This window comes from Mesoplodon bidens (assembly GCF_964165515.1).
Source record: "Mesoplodon bidens genome assembly, chromosome: 13".
Taxonomy (NCBI): Eukaryota; Metazoa; Chordata; class Mammalia; order Artiodactyla; family Ziphiidae; genus Mesoplodon; species Mesoplodon bidens.
Window position 1 is genome coordinate 20,744,706 of NC_138169.1, and position 16,860 is coordinate 20,761,565.

Sequence of the window (16,860 nt, forward strand, 5' to 3'; positions counted from 1 at the left end):
CTACCAAATTGCTCTATAAAGTGACTATACCAGTTTCTCTCACCCACCAAACAAGTATTTTGTCGATGGTCTACACATTCCCCTACTGACTTGCTGTGACCTTGATTGAGCAAGGCATGTTTTCTCTCTGGACCCCTAGTGACTCCATCTGTAGGAGGAGGGAGTTGGGTGGACCCCACAAGTGTACAAGATGGCGTAAAGATAGGCTGTGCAGCCTCAGAGTGGGTCGGGAATGACTGCGCTAGAGACAACGGGGAGAGGAGGAGGACGCGGGTAACAGCCAAGCTGAAGCCAGGCAATTTATAAGCACTTGGCCCTTATCTCAACTCTTCCATTAACACAGTGAAAATTTGTCATGAGCTTTCACCCAAAAGCCCCCTCTGGAAGGCCCATATACCCTTTTCTGGGGGGAATTCACCTCCCAGGGTCTCCCAAAGGAAAGAATGGCAAGCAGGGTTAGCAAAGTGTGTGTGTGGTAATTTTGCCGTTGAACAAATAAATGCTTTTAACAAATACAGAGCGAAATAATTGCACTGGTCAAAGATAATTACAAGATTTATAGACAATATTAATTCATAATGTACTACGGATGGTGTGATCCAGCAATGGAGCACACATTTACAACTGTATGAAGAATATTTTTCTTTTTCATCCCTGTCAGTGTGATGCAGTGACTGAACATATGTGTCTTTGGAGAACTCTAAATTTGAGCAACTTTCTGAATGTGAGATGCACCAAATACCCTCCCATCTTCTCCACCCTACCCAGGCTCAGCCATTCCGAGGCTGGCAGTGAAAAGATACAACATGTTTAATGTTTCTAAATCTGATGCCTGTGTCGATTACCCACACTTGGAGCAAATCCGGATGCATTTTATGGTTTCCCAATGTATGCATCCGGAATAAAAGAGAAAAAAATAAAAGTTCTTCCTCCTTTGGACTTAAGGGGGGAGATAACAGGGATGAAGTGGATTTTAAGACATGGTAAAGGTAGATTCTGGGCCACAGTAGATGTGGATTCTGAGCAATAATAGAGATGGTAGAGGTGGTTTCTGAGAGAGACAAGGTGGATTCTGGGACATCCTAGAGGTAGGCTCTGGGACAAAGGTGAGGTGAATTCTGGGGCATGGAAGAGGTGAGTTCTGGGACAGGGACCTGGTGGGTTCTGGGAAGGGGCAAGGTGGATTCTGGGTCAGGGAGAGGTGGATTCTGGGTCGGGGGGTGAGAGGTGGATTCTGGGAAGGGGCAAGGTGGGTTCTGGGACACGGTAGAGGTGGGTTGTGGGTGTGGGGGTGGTGGGAGGTGGGGTCTGTGAAGGGGCAAGGTGGATTTTGGGACAGAACGGATGGACTGTGGGCTGGCCCTCCCACTCCGTGTTCCCCAAACCCACTCATGCATAGTTCCCCCGGAGCCCACAACACGACCCATGGCCCCTGTTATTTGTCTCCCACAAGCCTTCGCTCGAACACTACTTGCTCAGAGAGTCCTCCCTGGGGACTCCAACCCCGCATTAGGTCCCCCTGTTACACATTCTCATCCTGTCCTGTCCTTTCTCTTGGTAACCACTCTGCCTGGTAGGTGACTGTAGATGTGTACCTGTGATTACTTGGGCACCGCCTACTCCTGGCTAGTCGGTGACTCCCTGCGGGCAGGGGCCGCATCTGGACTGCTCGCCAGAGAGCGCAGGGCCAGCCCCAGAGAGGTTGCCCAATAATCATTTGTATCAAGCGAATGAGTTTTTTTTCCATGAAACTTAAGGATCCTGTTTGATTTGCGATTTCATTCCAAGTGCCTGCGAGGCCTCTTAAGTATATGAATTAATAAAGAAACAGGGTGTCAGGGCAAGAGGAAGTGAGGGAGGAAAGAAGAGGGAGGGAGAGTGAAAGAGAAGGAAAGGAGGAAATGTAGGAGGGAGAACCAGAGAAAGGAGAGAGACCAAGGGAGGGAGAACAGAGAAGGCACAGAGGAAGAACCAGGAGCAGGTGAATTAACGCCCGCCGGACTTCATGAATTACCCAACGCCCGCCCGCCTGCGCGCGCCCTGGGACTGGGCGGGCAGTGCGTCTCCCCGCTCGGGCCCACGGCCGCGCCCGCAAGAGCCACGCGAGCGGGCGACGCGATCCCGGCCCCGGGTCACCCCACGTGCGACTGACTAGCGCCGCTGGCCGCTGGGGGTCTCGGCCCCGCCCCGCCCGTGCCCGCCCCCCTTCCTCGAGCCGCCCGGCCGCGCGCGGCATTGTGGGAGTTGTGGTTCCCGCGGCCCCGCGGAGCGCAGCGCGGCGTCGGCACCGGCTGGGAACCAGCTCGGCTCTGGCTCGGGCTCCGGCGGCGTGGGCCGGGCAGCAGCGGGGCGGTGGCTCCGCGGCGTGGGCAGGGGGCGTCCGAGCGTCCGCGCCCTCGGGCGGCGGCGTCGCCCCGGCCCCAGCGACCGCCCCCGCCGCCCGAGAGCTCGGGCGCAGGTAAGCGGCTTCTCCGGGGGCTGCGGGGCAGGACGGCGGCGCAACGGGACCGACCCTACGAGAGGGGGAGGAGGCGGGGGCCGGGTGGCTGCAGGCCCGCGGCCCGCACGCCCGGCGGCGCGGCCGCTGAGGGTGCTCAGCGCCCCGCATCTCGGCCCGTACGAGGGACCCCCGCCGCCCAGCGCTCGCTACGTGCTGAGCGCCGCCGCCTTGGCAGTGTACGCGGCCCGGGCCGGGCATCACCCTCCTTGTCCCCTTGCTCCCTCGCGACTCTGTGCACCGTGTTAACATGCCCCATCACCATCACCTCCTCGGTCACCACCTTCCCTGGTCCCTTCTCTTGTTGCTCTCCCCCTCCCCCCCATCCCTGTGCATCACCCATTTCCCTTATTTCCCGTGGTGACCCTCCTCCCCTGTCCCATGAGCCTCCTTCCCTAATCGCCCACTTTTCCTGTCAGTACCTTTCCATCGTCCCATTCCCCCCACCCCACCCCCCTCCCGCCCCGACCTCCTGGTGGTCACCATCTGTATTAACCTGTGCACTCCCCTTTCCCCCACTCTCCTGAGTGGGTGGATACTGAAAAAGCTGGACAAGAAAGTGAGGAGGAGAGGTCTCCGGTTCCCCGCAGCAGAGGGCTGGCCCCAGGGCAGCTCTCAAGCTCCTGGGTGCCTGCATCACACTCCTTGCCCTGCTCCTTGGGGGGCTTCTAGGGTACCCTGAGAGTGAGCAGAAGCTCTCTGGCACTGGGCAGCCTCTTGGACTGGTAATGTGAACTGGATTAACCAGGTTTGAGGCGAGTGTCTCTCTCCCTCGGTGTTCATTGTATCAGAAGTTATATTTGATTGGACTTGCTCACCAAAAAGTGGCCATGAATTCGGACCCTATTGCCCAGAGCTGGCTGACTTTGAAGATCTGGAGTTGCGTATTATTGAAGTGCAGAACTGCAATGAGGTGTCCCCATCCCTGATGAGGACAAGAAATGGGAACAGATGTGTAAAGGAAGCTGGAAGTTGCTGTGGTCACAGAGACAAGAGCTGGGGGGTGGGAGTGGGGGGGTGGAATTCATGCCCTCCCAGCTGCAGGGCTGGGGTCTATGAGGGTCAGATGTTTGAACCAGTACTTAATAAACTGCCAATCACCCTGCAAAGGTAAAGGTTTAAGTGTCACGTTTCAGCTGTGAGCTTGTTAATCCACCTCCGGGCTCAGGGTCCTGCCAGCGTAGTTTGGGTAAAAGTAAGTGGCAGATGTGAAAAGTCCTTACTTGAGCGCTCAGTGCTGTTTGTGATCTTGTGAGCAGGGTCTGAAGCTGGGGTCCAGGGCATGAGGATCTTCTGCGTTTTGTTTATCGCTCAGCTTAGGGAGCGTTCATGGCTGGTGTTGTACAGAATGAGGCTTCCCTGGGGAGAGGGTAAGTGGTGTGACTGTCCAATGGAGAGATTCCCTCGTTGTCTACCGGGTACTCCACGTCTTCATTTTGATTGACTTAAACTTCAAGCAGGGCTGATGGGAACTGAAACTTAACAGGTGTTTGTTAAATGATCATCATGTCACTCTTGGAACATTTAAGAAAAACCTCTCTTCCTGAGAGACTGGGTTTTCAAAGTTCCAATTAGGGCTTCAGCTCAGTGATGGGGGAAATCCTTTTAGTAAAAGTGCTTGTTATCCTACAGATGTTAGTTTCACACTGAATTTCAAGAATCCTGGGGTTCTGTTTGGGAGATGGCTTGCAAACAAAACACCTTTCATCATGATTTTCCTTCCCTTTTCCTCAAGAGGAAACAGCTGCCAGTTATGGGAGGACTAGTCAAGAACCATGGCCCCGGGGTGAGTGGGGGAGGGAGTCTGTTTCCATCCAGGGGGCCCAGCCTTTCCCTCTTCTCCCAAATCTGTGAAGAAATGGAGGACGTATGAGGAAAAAATTTAGCTTCTAACCTCCCGACTCTTGTATTTTTCCTAGAAACATAAAAATGTCCATGAATATTCAGCATATGCGTTTCTGACTGAATATTATAGTCAAGCGATTCTTTATTCAGCCTAAGCTGGGAAGATATAAGTAGGGAGTTAAAGACAATCTAAGGTTTCCCTTTAATTTTAATAGCTTTGCACGTCTGGGGACCCCTCCCCCCAAAAAATTCCTTGAGATGTGTGGCAACAAGGGTTTACCTTTGGCTGTTGGAATTCTCAGACCTGAGATCCTTTCCCTGATGGCCCACCTGTGGTTTGCTGGCTAATAGAGATGGGGATCCACGTGTCACAGCGGTCACTAGCGCATTCTGAACTGTCACCATGATGTAATCATCAGTGCTTTCAACCCATCATTCCCCTTGATCCAATGAGAGGAGCATTACCCCATCTTAACAGATGAGCAGACTGAGACAGGGGAGTGACCTGCCCAGTTTGGGTTCTTAACCTCTCTGCTACGGTGCAAGAATGTTGGGGCCAAATTTTGTCCCCGGAGAAGGGGGAGGGTACAGCTTTCCTGTTTTTGTTAGTTGCCTTCTCACATTCCTGTGAGACAAGGGAGAGCGTGGTACCAAGCGAAATTTCTGAATTATTCTGCTCCTCGAGGTGAGGGAATGTATTACACATGTAGTAGAACATAGACCTGGCTGTTTTCGTCCAATTAGAGCAGGATGGACAGGGAGTTTCACCTGGGAAACACGGCCGGGGTTTTATAGACACGGGCAATGAGACAGCTGGGCTCCGATCATCGTTTAGGTTGTTAGGATAATCAGCTAGACGCTGGTCCAAACCATCGGCAGGACACGTGGCAAAGCGCAGCACTTCTGTGTGTTTTGGAGACAGACCGGAAAGGGCTTCTATTTTCATTCTATCCATCATTTCACTTTCATAATCTCATGGGTGAGGCCAGTAGATAGCCTCCCAAGCGAGTAGACAGAAAATGCCTGGTGTCCACCACAGATGTGACCCCGGGGAGCCCACTTCCTTTTCCAGCTTGATTTAAGCCCAACCTATATCAGAAGGGCAAGAGAGATTAAATGAGAATGATGAAGTGCTGTGAAAAGAGAAAGTAAAATGGAGAATATGCAGTTCCAAATTACTTTACCATTTGTAAGATGCTTTTGAATCCAGATTTCTCTTTAATAAAAAGTACAGAGATTTAAGGAGAATAAGCATTTATTACATACCTACCATGCAAGAGCATAGCAAAATGGATAGATATTGCTTTGAAGTGAGATGGGCTCTGTGTCCCTGCCCCGGCTGCATGAACTGGGGTGAGTTATAGGACCTCTCTGAGCCTCAGTTTCCTCATCCATAAAATGGGGATCACAGCACGTCCTAAGGATGACACAGAACAGATGGAACTACTGTAATGATCAAACAGTACCTGATGCAGATTAAACACTATTGGCCTTTTGGGAAAGGGGGTGGTGATAAAATGGAGGGAGAAGGTACAGGATTGAGAAGCGTGTCCCCTTCCAACAGAGACCTGACAAAACGAGCTGGGGCTTTGCGTTTCACTTGAGGACTTTTCCAGGTGTAAAAATTTATGCGGTTTATTTTTTTTTTTTTCATCTCAGGTTTGGACTGCCTAAAAAAGTCATTTCACGGTGACCAGCCCCACTTGCCAACGTGACCTAAAGCCGCTCCTTTGCCCCCACCCGCAGTGACTTTTGCCGGGAGCGGGGGGCTGGGCACAGATGCCTGTCCATGCCACCCTTGGCAGGACCCGAGGAACCGTGGCAGCCATGCCTCCGCCTGCCCCAGCCGCCCCTCACCCCCTACGCTGACCTGCATGGTATGCATGCCCTCGGGACCCCCGAGGACTGACCAGCTGACCTCACTTTGGATCCCCAACAGCTCCCCCAAAATGTCGCTTGAGTGGCTGGTGGCCTGGAGCTGGTCGCTGGACGGCCTGAGGGACTGCATTGCCACCGGCATCCAGTCTGTGCGGGACTGCGACACCACGGCCGCGGTCACCGTGGCCTGCCTGCTGGTCCTGTTCGTGTGGTACTGTTACCACGTGGGCAGGGAGCAGCCCCGGCCCTACGTCTCGGTCAACGCCCTGATGCAGGGCCCTGACGCCACGGGGCTGCAGAACGGGTTCGTGTACTGCCAGTCCCCCGAGTGCGTGCGCTGCAGTCACAGTGAGGGTCTCAACCAGAAGCTCTACCACAACCTGCAGGAGTATGCCAAGCGCTACTCCTGGTCTGGCATGGGCCGCATCCACAAGGGCATCCGCGAGCAGGGCCGCTACCTCAACAGCCGGCCCTCCATCCAGAAGCCCGAGGTCTTCTTCCTGCCCGACCTCCCCACCTCGCCCTACTTCGCCCGGGACGCACAGAAGCATGACGTGGAGCTGCTGGAGCGCAACTTCCAGACCATCCTGTGCGAGTTTGAGGCCCTGTACAAAGCTTTTTCGAACTGCAGCCTCCCACAGGGCTGGAAAATGAACAGCACGCCCAGTGGGGAGTGGGTCACCTTTTACTTGGTCAATCAGGGGGTCTGCGTCCCCCGGAACTGTAGGAAGTGCCCACGGACGTACCGCTTGCTTGGAAGCCTTCGGACCTGTATTGGGAACAATGTTTTTGGGAATGCGTGCATCTCCGTGCTGAGCCCCGGCACCGTGATAACGGAGCACTACGGACCCACCAACATCCGCATCCGATGCCATTTAGGTACGTGGTGGGGACAGGGCATCCTGGCATGTGCTGTTCTAATAAATACATCCCAGCCCGTCTGCCGGACGGGAGTCCAGACACCACGAATTGTAGTCAGTAGCCAGGATTGTGCTTTTTCACATGCTTCACTGTACTCTGATCAGAAATTGATGGGTCACATGTAAACAGTGTTGGCAGCAGAGAATTGAGTCAAAAAAGAAACGCGTGGTCAGTATAAACCTAATTTGTGACGGCAACTCCGTCCAGAGGAATTGTCTGCCGAGATGGGAATGGTCTCCATCTACGCCGTCCAGTGCAGGAACCATCAGCTGCATGTAACTTGAGTGCCTGAAATGTGGCCAGTGCAACTAAGGGGCTCAATTTTTACTTGAATCGAAATTTTAAAATATGACAGTTGGCTACTGTATCGGACAGAGTAGTTCTAGAGCCAAAGGCTATTGGGGTGATTCAGGAGGCTGAAAGATACCCAAGTGCCTTCCAAATCACCAAGGACGAAGGGACGCTTTGTGTGAAGTTGATTTTATTTGGCTTCGAGGGAGGTTGGTAATACGCGTAGTGTGTGTAGCAGTGGTTTTGAGAACAGGGTCTGGAATCAGATTGCCTGTGTTTGCGTCCTCACCCCACCATGAGCCGGCTGTGTTACTTTGGGCAAGTCAGTCCACCTCTCTGGGCCTCAGTTTCCTCATTTGGGAAGTGCAGGTATTATAAAAAGATCATCTTTTACAGAGTTATGTTGAGGCTCTGGTGTGGTAACGCACGTCGTGAAGCATTTGTTCAAGCAGAGCCTGGTGGTGAGTACTTGATAAAAGCAGGCTCAAAAACCACTCGGTGAGGCGGGATGTTAGTTCTCCACAATGCCTGCTTCCTAGTGAGTCATGATAACATATTGGTTACCAGGGCAGTGGCACCTCTGGTTAGCATCCCAGACTAGAGGAGCTGCCGAGAGCCTGAGCAAGGTCCCGCTTTGGAAGCTCACAGTGTGCCCGCCCGGCTTTGTGTTGGAGGGAGGAGAGGCGCACGGAGGAGCCCCAGTGTAGACTGGAGAAGGGGGTTCATAACCGTGGTCCCCAGGGGAGCCTCGGGGCTGCCTGGGGGACCTGAGCCCGCCGCCCCGGGCCCTCCAGTCCCTCCAGCCCCTCTTCGCCCAGAGCCCTCTGCTTCTCCCGCTCTCTCTGTGGGGACTGGACAGAGGGCTTCACTGCTTTAAAAAAACAAAAGGAACTAGATTCGGGCAATTGACATCGTTTTGAGTATTTCAAGAGTAAAAGCAGGACAGGGTAGGGGCTCTGGAGGGAGTGGCCTGGCTTCGTGGCTGGCTGTGAGACTTTGGGAAATAACCTCGTCTCTCTGGGCCTCAGTTTCCACATCTGTAAAATGAGGAGATAGTACTTACAGAAATGTTGAGAGGTTTCAGTAAAGTCATATCTGCCATGGCTACTTGACACGGCGCCTGGCATGTGACGGCATTCGATAAAGGGTAGCTAGTAGCTTTTATGATCAAACACTGTGTTGGGCAGTGTGAAAAATGACCCATAAGACATAGTCCCTGCCCCCAGGAAACAGTGGAAAATGCACAGACTCTGGAAGCAAACATACCTGGACTCAGATCCCGGCTTAGCCCCATTTGCCGGGTGACCCTGGGCAGGCTCTGAAACTGAGCCTCCAATTTCTCCTCTCTGAAATGGGCGTAACACCTACCTGGAGGACTGTTTAGAAGATTAGAAGTATGTCCTGTGTGTGAAGTGCTTGGCAGGTAGAGGGCAGTCAGTTAAAGGGGGCTCTGGTTGATCTAAGAAGCGAGATGATCGTCTTAGTGATGATTATTGTAATAAAATCTCTGTGTGAGGCACCAGGGTGCACGCTGAGCTCAGGGGACACGGGCTGCCTGTGGGCTGCTCCGGGAAGGGGGTCTGACCCTGCAGGACCGCTGGGATCGCCGGGGTGGAGCAAAGCAGGAGCCTTCCCCTGGGGCTGGGGCGCCCGCTGGTGGGGCTGAGCTTGACCAGCTCAGTGGGAGCAAACCGCAGGGGGCCTCCCTGCCAGGCTGTGGGCGTCGGGGAGCCATGCTGTTCTTTTTAAAGCTTTCCCTTGTAAGTTTTTTACAAGCTTCAGAAGGACGTGTAAGGAGGGGCATTTGAAGTGGATGTGGTAGAATTCCTGGCAGCTGTGTTGAGTAGGAAGCGCTGGTGGACCTGCTTCCTGGGTGTTCATGCCTGTTGTGTATGTGTGCAGTGTACGTGTGTGTGTGTGTGTGTAACATGTGCCCACGTGGGCCTCTTTATGACCCGTCATTCCCCTCCCGGCCCAGAGAGTCACTTGCCACCAGAAAAACTGGGTCATCCGTGTCACCCTGGACAGCAGGCTGTGTTGGAAGGCATCCCACTACCGTGGGCTGTCCCCATGGCAAGGGTGAGTGCCAGGCCTGGGTTTGCTCCGTTTCCTCCTCTCCTCTGTCCTTCCACCCAGGAAGGAAAGAGAGGGGTGTGAGACTCACGTGACCTCGTGTGTTGACACAGGCGGTGTCCGGAGAATGAGGTCAGAGGCAGGAAGGGCCTGGTACGTGCCAACGGCCACACCTCCGCCGGTTACCTGGCAGGCGTGGGGAGGCACCTGCGGTTCCAGAACTGTGTCCTTGAAGTGCCCCGCAGCCTCCCTTTCCACATTCTGTCTTGAGTGGGGACTGGGGACGTCGTCCCAGCCACCGCTCTTCAGCCGTCAGCGCCTCCGGATGGCACACGTTTGCCGAGCCTGCTCCGAGCTTCCGCTAGAGGTGGCATCGCGCAGCACCCACTCCATGCGGCCCAGCCGTCACCCAGCATCATGTACGGGGCTGCAAGGTCCCCACCCACTGTCACAAACCTCCAGGGAACAACCTCTGAAACTAATCAGGCAGCTGTTAGCCAGGAGGCAGATGGCGGTCCAGTGGCAGACCCTCAGGGAAGGGTAGAGGAAAATGTGTGAGCGGATCCAGATTCTCGCTACAAAAGCCCATTAGGCTCTCATTTTCCTTTCGTGAGTATATTGTTGGATTTCTCGGCCGTCCGGCTGGGTGATGCAAGCTGGTCAGCTCCTGTCTGCCTTGCCCACCCTGAGTGCCAGCTGCCAGCCTCCTGAAGCGGGGGACAGAACCCTTTCTCCACCCGTCTTGCGCCTCTGTCCATGGGCATTGGGGACAAAGCAGTGAGCCCTAAGCCAGAGGGGGCCTGGGGATATGGGACTGGCTGAGGCCATGCGTGGGGCCTGTCTGTCCCCAGGAGCCGTCCGAATGCTCTGTTTGGGCGAGTGTTGATCATATCTGCCAGCCAGGCTGGTTTATGGCAGTAGGCGGGGATGGTGGGCCGCTGGAAGGCTGGGGCGCGGTGAAGGGAGGCGGAGGCGAGTGAGCAGGGGCTGGGAAGCCGGCAAGGCAGGCCATTTTTGTGTTGTACCATGGGGGGTGGTGATGAATCATTTCATGGCCCAGACAAAGGGGAGCTTCTTTCTGGAATCCTGGGGTGTTCTGTCGCTGCAGAGAACCACCTATCCCTAAAGGCCTTCTCCACTGAACCAAGCGGTGAGGGCATGCATGGAAAGATGTGGCGTGTGGGGCTCTCTCCATCCAGGCCAGTGAGCAGCAGGCGGAGCTCCTCTACAGCCGTAACCTCCCCCAGCAGTTGTTAACAGTAGTGGGAGATCCTGGTTCCAGAGGCAGAATGGACGGTGCCAGCTGATTCAGTGAAATGTACTATTGATAGTTGAAACATTAACTACAGGGAAGTTGACAACCACTTAGCCTCACTGCTACCCCATGTAACAACTAGCATTTATATCCTACTGTCCAGTGTTGTAAGAGCCTGTTCCATGGAGCCAGACAGATTTGGGTTCAAATCTCAGTTCCCACAGGACTAAATAGCGACTTCCAGCAGGTCACTTAACTTCTCTAAAGCTCAGTTGCTCCATCTGGAAAGTGTGTGAAGTGATGTCTGTAAAGTGATTATTTAACACAAACCTGCTCACAGTAAGTCTTCAGTGATTGGTAGCAAGGACAGCGGTCACACAGCCTGGAAGGCAAGTGTGCTCATGGCCTCTCTTTACAGATGAGGAGGCTGTAGCTCAGAGAGGTTGAGTGACTTGCTCAGAGTCACCCAGCACGTAAGGGTGGTCGTCTGACCTGAAGTCCTCTCTCCTGCCCATTACTCCACGTGGCCTCTTTGTTTGAATTCTTACTCCATATGTGCTTCCTGGAGCCATCTATTTCTGGTTCAGAGGGTGTGTTAAATCCTCAGGCTGTTAGAGAGTACGCTGTTTCATGTGTGTCATAGGGACATTAAATCAGAGCGGGGATGCTGACTGGCCCAGGGTCGTGATTGTCAGGGTGGGTCACTGAAGACAGACAGACAACACCATGATCCCAGGCCCTCTTGCAGGGCCCACTTCCCCCCGGGTCAGGGCCTACCCAGCCTCCTCTGAGTCAGTTAGATGGCTGTGCCGGTGCCTTCATTCACAGACCAGGTAGTGCCAGGGGCCAAGCATTCCTTCAGACCCTTGAGTTGGAAATGGGGGTGTGAAAGTGCGTGCACGGCAGCGTTTGAAGAAGACCCCCCTTTCCGGGGTTATATACCCGAGCTCAGGTCCCCCACCTGCATTTTATTTTGTTTTGTTTTGTTTTTTTGCGGTATGCGGGCCTCTCGCTGTTGTGGCCTCTCCCGTTGCTGAGCACAGGCTCCGGACGCACAGGCTCAGCGGCCATGGCTCACGGGCCCAGCTGCTCCGCGGCATGTGGGATCCTCCCAGACCGGGGCACGAACCCGTGTCCCCTGCATCAGCAGGCGGACTCTCAACCACTGCGCCACCAGGGAAGCCCCCCAAGCTGCATTTTAAACATATGGCTCCCTATGAGGGTGGCAGTCCGTTTCCTCTGAAAGCTCAGGCGTTTCTTTAAGGGTGTCACCATTTTCCCAGAATGCGGCTGGGGAAACTTGGACTGTGAACATGCCATCCTCAGGCCTCACAGTGGATTTAAACGTTGGACCCTAAAGAGGAGGGCACTGTGTGAGTCTCCGAGTCTTTAATCTCGATTGAAGCAGCCTTTGCCTATTGGGCAGGCAGGGTTCTGAGCCTGGCCTCCCTCGGTTTCCAGGGTCCCACGACTGGGCTTCAGGAGTCTCACACGTGTAGCGCAAACCTTGGTCCGTGCTTTAATCAGAGTAGTCCCTGGCCCAGAACAGATTAAGCCACCAGAGGAATGAGTTTCTCCAGGGAGCACAGTGAGGATGCAGGTGCCCGGCCTGCATCTGTCCTGACGGACTGCCTCCACCCACCCACCAGGCGGGGCTCCCGAGGGGTGGGGCGCAGGGTCGGGGCTTCGGAGGTTGAGAGCTCCCTCCACAGCTTGCCACTCCCGACTTCCGACTTCCGGCGTCCCTGGCCCTGCCTGCCTTCATTTTCTTTTCTCTGCTTTGCCCCCAGGTCTGAAGACTCCGAGTGGCTGTGAGCTGGTGGTGGGCGGGGAGCCCCAGTGCTGGGCAGAAGGCCGCTGCCTCCTCTTTGACGATTCTTTCCTGCACGCTGCATTCCATGAGGGTGAGTGTCTGCGTGCCCCGTGGCCGCCTTTAAAAATATAAATACATATATTTACGTGTATATTTAAACTTTCTTTTTAGAGCAGTTTTTGGTTTCCAGAAAAACTGAGCAGGAAGTACAGAGTGTGCTCCCTGATGTGACCCCCCCCCATAAATTTCCCCTTCTGTTAGCAGCTTGTAATAGTGGGGTACGTTGGTTACAATGGACGCGCCAGTTTTAACTCAGGTCCGTAGTTGACATGAAGGTTCACTCTTGCTGTTGTACACTCTGTGGGTCTGGATGAACGTGTGATGTCATGTGTCCACCAGGACAGGATCGCAGGGAATAACCTCCCCGCCCTAAAAACCCTGCGCGTTCCACCCACCACGTTTTCCCCCTTCCCTCCCTCTGCCCGTTTCCTTCCGTGCACTCTGCTCAGAACCTTCTGGGGCCTTCTGATAATGTTGTTGGTCAGAGAGGAGGAGAGCTTGCGGTCTGTGCCGGGGTCAGCAGGGGTCCCTGCCTGAAAGCCGACCGCGTGGGTCTGGCTCTGCCCGGGTCCTGGCTCCGGGCGGTTTGAACCTCTCCTCTCTCGCCGCCCTCCCCCAGGTTCGGCGGAGGACGGCCCACGGGTGGTTTTCATGGTGGATCTGTGGCATCCCAACGTCGCAGCGGCCGAACGGCAGGCCCTGGATTTCATCTTTGCCCCGGGACGATGAGAACATTGGTCGTGCTGCAGTCGCCGAGAGTGGCCGCGGTCCGCCTGGGCAGACAGGGGTGCGGCCCGGCCCCTGCCCCTGTTCCAATTCCATGCTCAGAAACCTGCCTCGACAGAATGCTCTCATTTGGGTTTTGTTTTTTAGATCGTGTTGGGTCCCTCTTTCCTTCGGTTATTGAAAATGGGAAATTTTCAGCTTGTATTTCCTTAGATTTTTTTTCCCTTCCAATCATTTGCTTCTGCGGTTCCTTTCTGCCTAAAAGCGCATTACTTTGCTCTGTGACCAGAGGCTCGGTGTCCCTGTCGTCTGTGTCACGCTGCTACTTGGTTTCATCAGTGCTCTGAAATAGGGTCGCCAAATGGTTACTTGTCTGGATGTAATAACATAAATTTTCTTGTCATCTTAAGAGAAAAAAACAAAAAAAAAAACCCAAAACACTGCAGATCAGAGAGCTGGAGGGCGTGGCCTCTGCTGCTGTCACGGTCACCCTGGGCCTCAGCCGCCCGGGTCGGGGGAGCCCGCGGTCCGCGTCCGCAGCCGTCCCTGGCTGGCTTCCTCGGCAGGGTGGCCCAGTCAGGGCGGGGCAGACTCACCACTGCTCACCTCGCCCTGAACCCAGTCAGGCCCCTGATGGCACTGGAGGCTTCTCTGTAGACGCTGCTTTCCAACAGAGCTGAGGCTGGTGTCTTCGAGAGCCAAGCTGGGGCTCCCTCGGGTCAGCAGCTGAACATGTGATTCGATTACCTCACTGCCTACAGAAGCCCTGCTGCCAAACCGGGCCTGGAGAATTCCCCGTTTGAGCTGTTTGGTGTCCACGGTAATGAGCGTTCAGACCACCAGGCTGGCTGATGGGCGCCGAGGTGGGATAAGACCTCACTCATCCAGTGACGTTCTGGAAAAGCCTTTCTCTGCCAAACTGGAATCGTAGATCCGCCCAAGGTGTCTGTTTTGCTTTGGAGTTCTGTTGCCTATGATTTTCCATTTATTTGTCTGTACATAAGTGTTCAAACGCTGGGCTCAGAGATCATGGCAGAGTCGGCCCTCTTTCTCTGTCAGTGCACAAGGGTGCACTGAGGGCCACCTAAGCCAGTGTGTGCACGTGAGGACACGGGGGGGACCTACACACCCAAAGGACCCACGGTCGTGGCGCTGGGTCTCCTGTGAAGGACGTGGCCAGTTTGAGGCACGAAGTCTAGAAACAGCCCCCCATTAGCTGATGTGTTAAGGAGTCTCCTCCAGCCACACTAGAGATGCCTTTTTTGAATAGCGTATTACGGCAGAGTCAGGTTTATAAAGCCTTGGAGCGGTATGGAACATACTGCTCGTCCCATGTCTGGGTCCAGTGTTTCTATCCGAACGGAAACCAGCAGCTTCTGGGAGGAGCAACCGTCAGAAGTAAACGCGGTCTGAAACGCACTAGGTAGTTACTAGCAAGTGTGCAAAGAAACCGTGTCTACACTTGAGTACAATTTCTACACAGATATTTTTCAGCGATTAGAATGCAGGAAAGGGCAGAAATGTCAAACACACCTGAAGTCTTTTTACTTGTTAAGTCTCTTGTTAAAGAATCACTGAGGTGCATGATTTCTATACGTATTGACTGCTCTACGTTTACAAAGCCAGCAGCCCACACAGGTCCCTGGCTACCTGTGCTCACGTGATGCGGTTGGGGAGCAGGGGGTAAATAAAAGATCTTGCTGAAAACCAGAGTGAAGTGGTAAAGCGGTCTGTTGGAAAGGTGACGTGGGACTTGGGCAGAGGCTCCGAGAGGGCCACTCGTTGCAGGCTCTTGGTTTCTGGATCGTGTCACAGAGACAGGCGGGCCCTAACGGTGATCATGTACAGGGGATGAAGCAAGATGTAGTTCTAAGTAATGGGCGCGGAGAGGGGGAAAGGAGCAGATCCATGGAATGTTCAGGAACTGCAGGTGTCACTCTGGACAAAGAACAAGGACCGTGCTTCAGGAACGCTGAGGATTCGGGACTCGGTGCCAGGAACTTGCTCCCATGTCACCTTGGGCAAGTCACGGAGCCTCTGGGAGCCTCAGCTTCCTTCACTGTAGAGACAGTGCCTGGCACATGAAGCAGCGGGTTGGTTCCCTTCCTGACATAGCAGTGGTTCTAAGCAGTTACAGAGAAACAGGTGAGGAGGAAGGATGGGTGAGGAAGAGATGGACGAACCCACCGGATCAGTGGTAGAGGTGGCCAGGGGAGCTGCGGCTTCTTTCTGTTGTCTGTGTCTAACCTCGGGGAGAAGCAGGGCCCTTGGTGGCTCTGTTTTGAATTTTTCCCCTTGTCTTAGAAGAAGGACAGGAAGCTCTGGTGGCCTGGAGCCCCGGGAGATGCCTGGCTGCCAGGTGTTTTCATAGCAAAGCTGGCCAGGCTGCCACGGCAAGTGGGAGGGAAGAGCACCATGCGCTCTGGGCCACGGTATTTCTCACTCTCCTGAAGTGCGCGTTGCCAACTAGACAATTGCTAAAGTAATTTACATGTTGCAGCCGGAGACGCCCAAGGTGAGAGAAGGGAGGCAGCATGCCTGCCCAGCTTCCAATGGGAGGCCCTGCCTTCCACCCGGAGACAGCCTGCCTCAGCTGCAAGGCCGGATCGGTGACTCAGTTTGACAGGGTCACCTCCCAGGTCTCCCAGGCACCTGCTCATCATCTGGGTTCTGAGCCCTCCTTTGCTGGCAGCGGCCACACTGGTAGCACTGAGTAGTGCCCTGCAGCGTGTGCTGGAGGAGAAGGGTAGTCCTCACCCACTGGCTCTGGACTTTGGCTGCACAGTACAATCACCCAGGGAGCTTTTGAGAAATACTGATGCCCACGCCCTGCCCCCAAGGCGTCTCAGTTCTTTGGCCAGGTCTCGGTATTTGTTTCAGCTCATTTCCTGGGCTGACTCTAATGTGTAGCTGGAGCTGAGGGTCGATGCCCTGAGTAGCAAAAATGGCAAGGCCTTTGAAATCAGCCAGCTGGAGGTTCAAGGCTCAGCTGTGCCCCTGTGTGGTACTGGGATAAGCCACCTAACCTTGGCATCTAGGGGATGGTCACTGTGTTAACACTCTCCTCCAGCAGTACTCTGACGAGCCTCTTGCAAGACCGTAACATTCCCCTTTCTCAGTTCGTGGATTTCCAGGACCTGACCCAACCCCAGCTGCAGGGCTAGGCACATGACCCACACCTGACCAATCAGAGCCTTCCAAACTCCTGGGTACTAAGAGATTGGGTCAGGGCTGGGCACATGACCCACACCTGACCAATCAGAGCCTTCCAAACTCCTGGGTACTTAGGGAGTGGGTCAAGGCTGGGCACATGACCCGCACCTGACCAATCAGAGCTTTCCAAACTCCCGGGTACTAAGGGATTGGGTCAGGGCTGGGCACATGATCCAAGTTCTTTCCTGGGACCATTGAGAAAGAGAGGCTACTTTTCGAGGGATGGGAGTGGGGGATCCAGTGTAAAGAAAATCTGAGAGTGAAACCCACAGAGGAGAGCAGGTCTCT

General features: G+C 54.4%; 1 protein-coding gene across 1 annotated transcript; it reads left to right on the plus strand.

The window, feature by feature from the left end:
• The first annotated feature begins 2,359 nt into the window (after positions 1-2,359).
• On the plus strand, positions 2,360-15,063 carry ASPHD2 (aspartate beta-hydroxylase domain containing 2). The gene is made up of 4 exons (XM_081251806.1): positions 2,360-2,458; positions 6,002-7,099; positions 12,551-12,664; positions 13,253-15,063. Exons 2-4 carry the CDS (start codon positions 6,217-6,219, stop codon positions 13,360-13,362), a joined length of 1,107 nt encoding a protein of 368 aa, XP_081107932.1. The 5' UTR covers positions 2,360-2,458; positions 6,002-6,216; the 3' UTR covers positions 13,363-15,063.
• Positions 15,064-16,860: the final 1,797 nt, after the last annotated feature.

Excerpts from the sequence above, each read along its gene's own strand:
- ASPHD2 (XM_081251806.1), top strand. The coding sequence starts at position 6,217 with ATGGTATGCATGCCCTCGGGACCCCCGAGGACTGACCAGCTGACCTCA. Across the intron at positions 7,100-12,550 it reads CCGCATCCGATGCCATTTAG|GTCTGAAGACTCCGAGTGGC; the intron begins GTACGTGGTGGG and ends CTTTGCCCCCAG. Across the intron at positions 12,665-13,252 it reads GCACGCTGCATTCCATGAGG|GTTCGGCGGAGGACGGCCCA; the intron begins GTGAGTGTCTGC and ends GCCCTCCCCCAG.